Here is a 746-nt window from a genome sequence, read left to right on the forward strand (position 1 = left end):
AGGAGACGAGATCGAGATCGCGAGGGCATCCAAGTTAGTCGACCAGGCATGGTTGCGCACGAGAGAGGCTGAGCTGAAGAAGGCTGAGGACACAGGAGACGAGATCGAGATCGCAGAGGCCCTCTTTAGCGTCAGGGTCGCAGAGCTGAAGGAGGCTGAGGACACAGGAGACGAGATCGAGATCGCGAGGGCATCCAAGTTAGTCAACCAGGCATGGCTAAGCTTGTCGTCGCGCAAGAGAGAGGCTTAGCTTGACAAGGCTCGAGGTACAGGAGACGAGATCGAGATCGCGAGGGCACGCGAGTCAGTGGATGAGGCAGAGCTATGCTACTTTGTGCGCAAGACGGGGGCAGAACTGGAGTAGGCTCAAGGCCCTGGAGACAAGATCAAGCTCAGGCCACCTATACATGAAGCTGACCACGGCTGACTCTCTATATCATGTATCCCCCACTTCACGTTGCATATGTGCAGCACCACCCCGTACACCCTCATCCGCCTCCTCCCCTTCCACACTGTGGCTCTTGTATCTCGTGAATCCTCTTGCGCCTCCTCGCTGAGCTGCCTCTGGTAGAGGACCTCCATCTTCTCCCAGTCCGCCTCCCCTCCTCGCATCCTCGTTTTACCCAGGTTTCCATCGCCTCTGCCTGCGTCTCTGCTGAAGCCCTTCACGCACCCCACGGGGTCTCCGTCCCTCTTTCCTCCCACCAGCCTGCACCACACCCGGTACGACTCCCTCCTTTCACACC

The 746-nt window shown here is 58.4% G+C and overlaps 1 protein-coding gene across 1 annotated transcript; it reads left to right on the forward strand.

The window, feature by feature from the left end:
• Nucleotide 1: 1 nt before the first annotated feature.
• On the forward strand, nucleotides 2–250 carry GUITHDRAFT_122215 (hypothetical protein; the record flags this gene model as incomplete). The annotated part of the gene is made up of 1 exon (XM_005818514.1): nucleotides 2–250. A coding segment is annotated over one exon (249 nt), but the record flags the coding sequence as incomplete, so codon positions are not given.
• Between the last annotated feature and the right edge of the window lie 496 nt (nucleotides 251–746).

This window comes from Guillardia theta, assembly GCF_000315625.1.
Source record: "Guillardia theta CCMP2712 unplaced genomic scaffold GUITHscaffold_297, whole genome shotgun sequence".
NCBI classification, from domain to species: Eukaryota; class Cryptophyceae; order Pyrenomonadales; family Geminigeraceae; genus Guillardia; species Guillardia theta.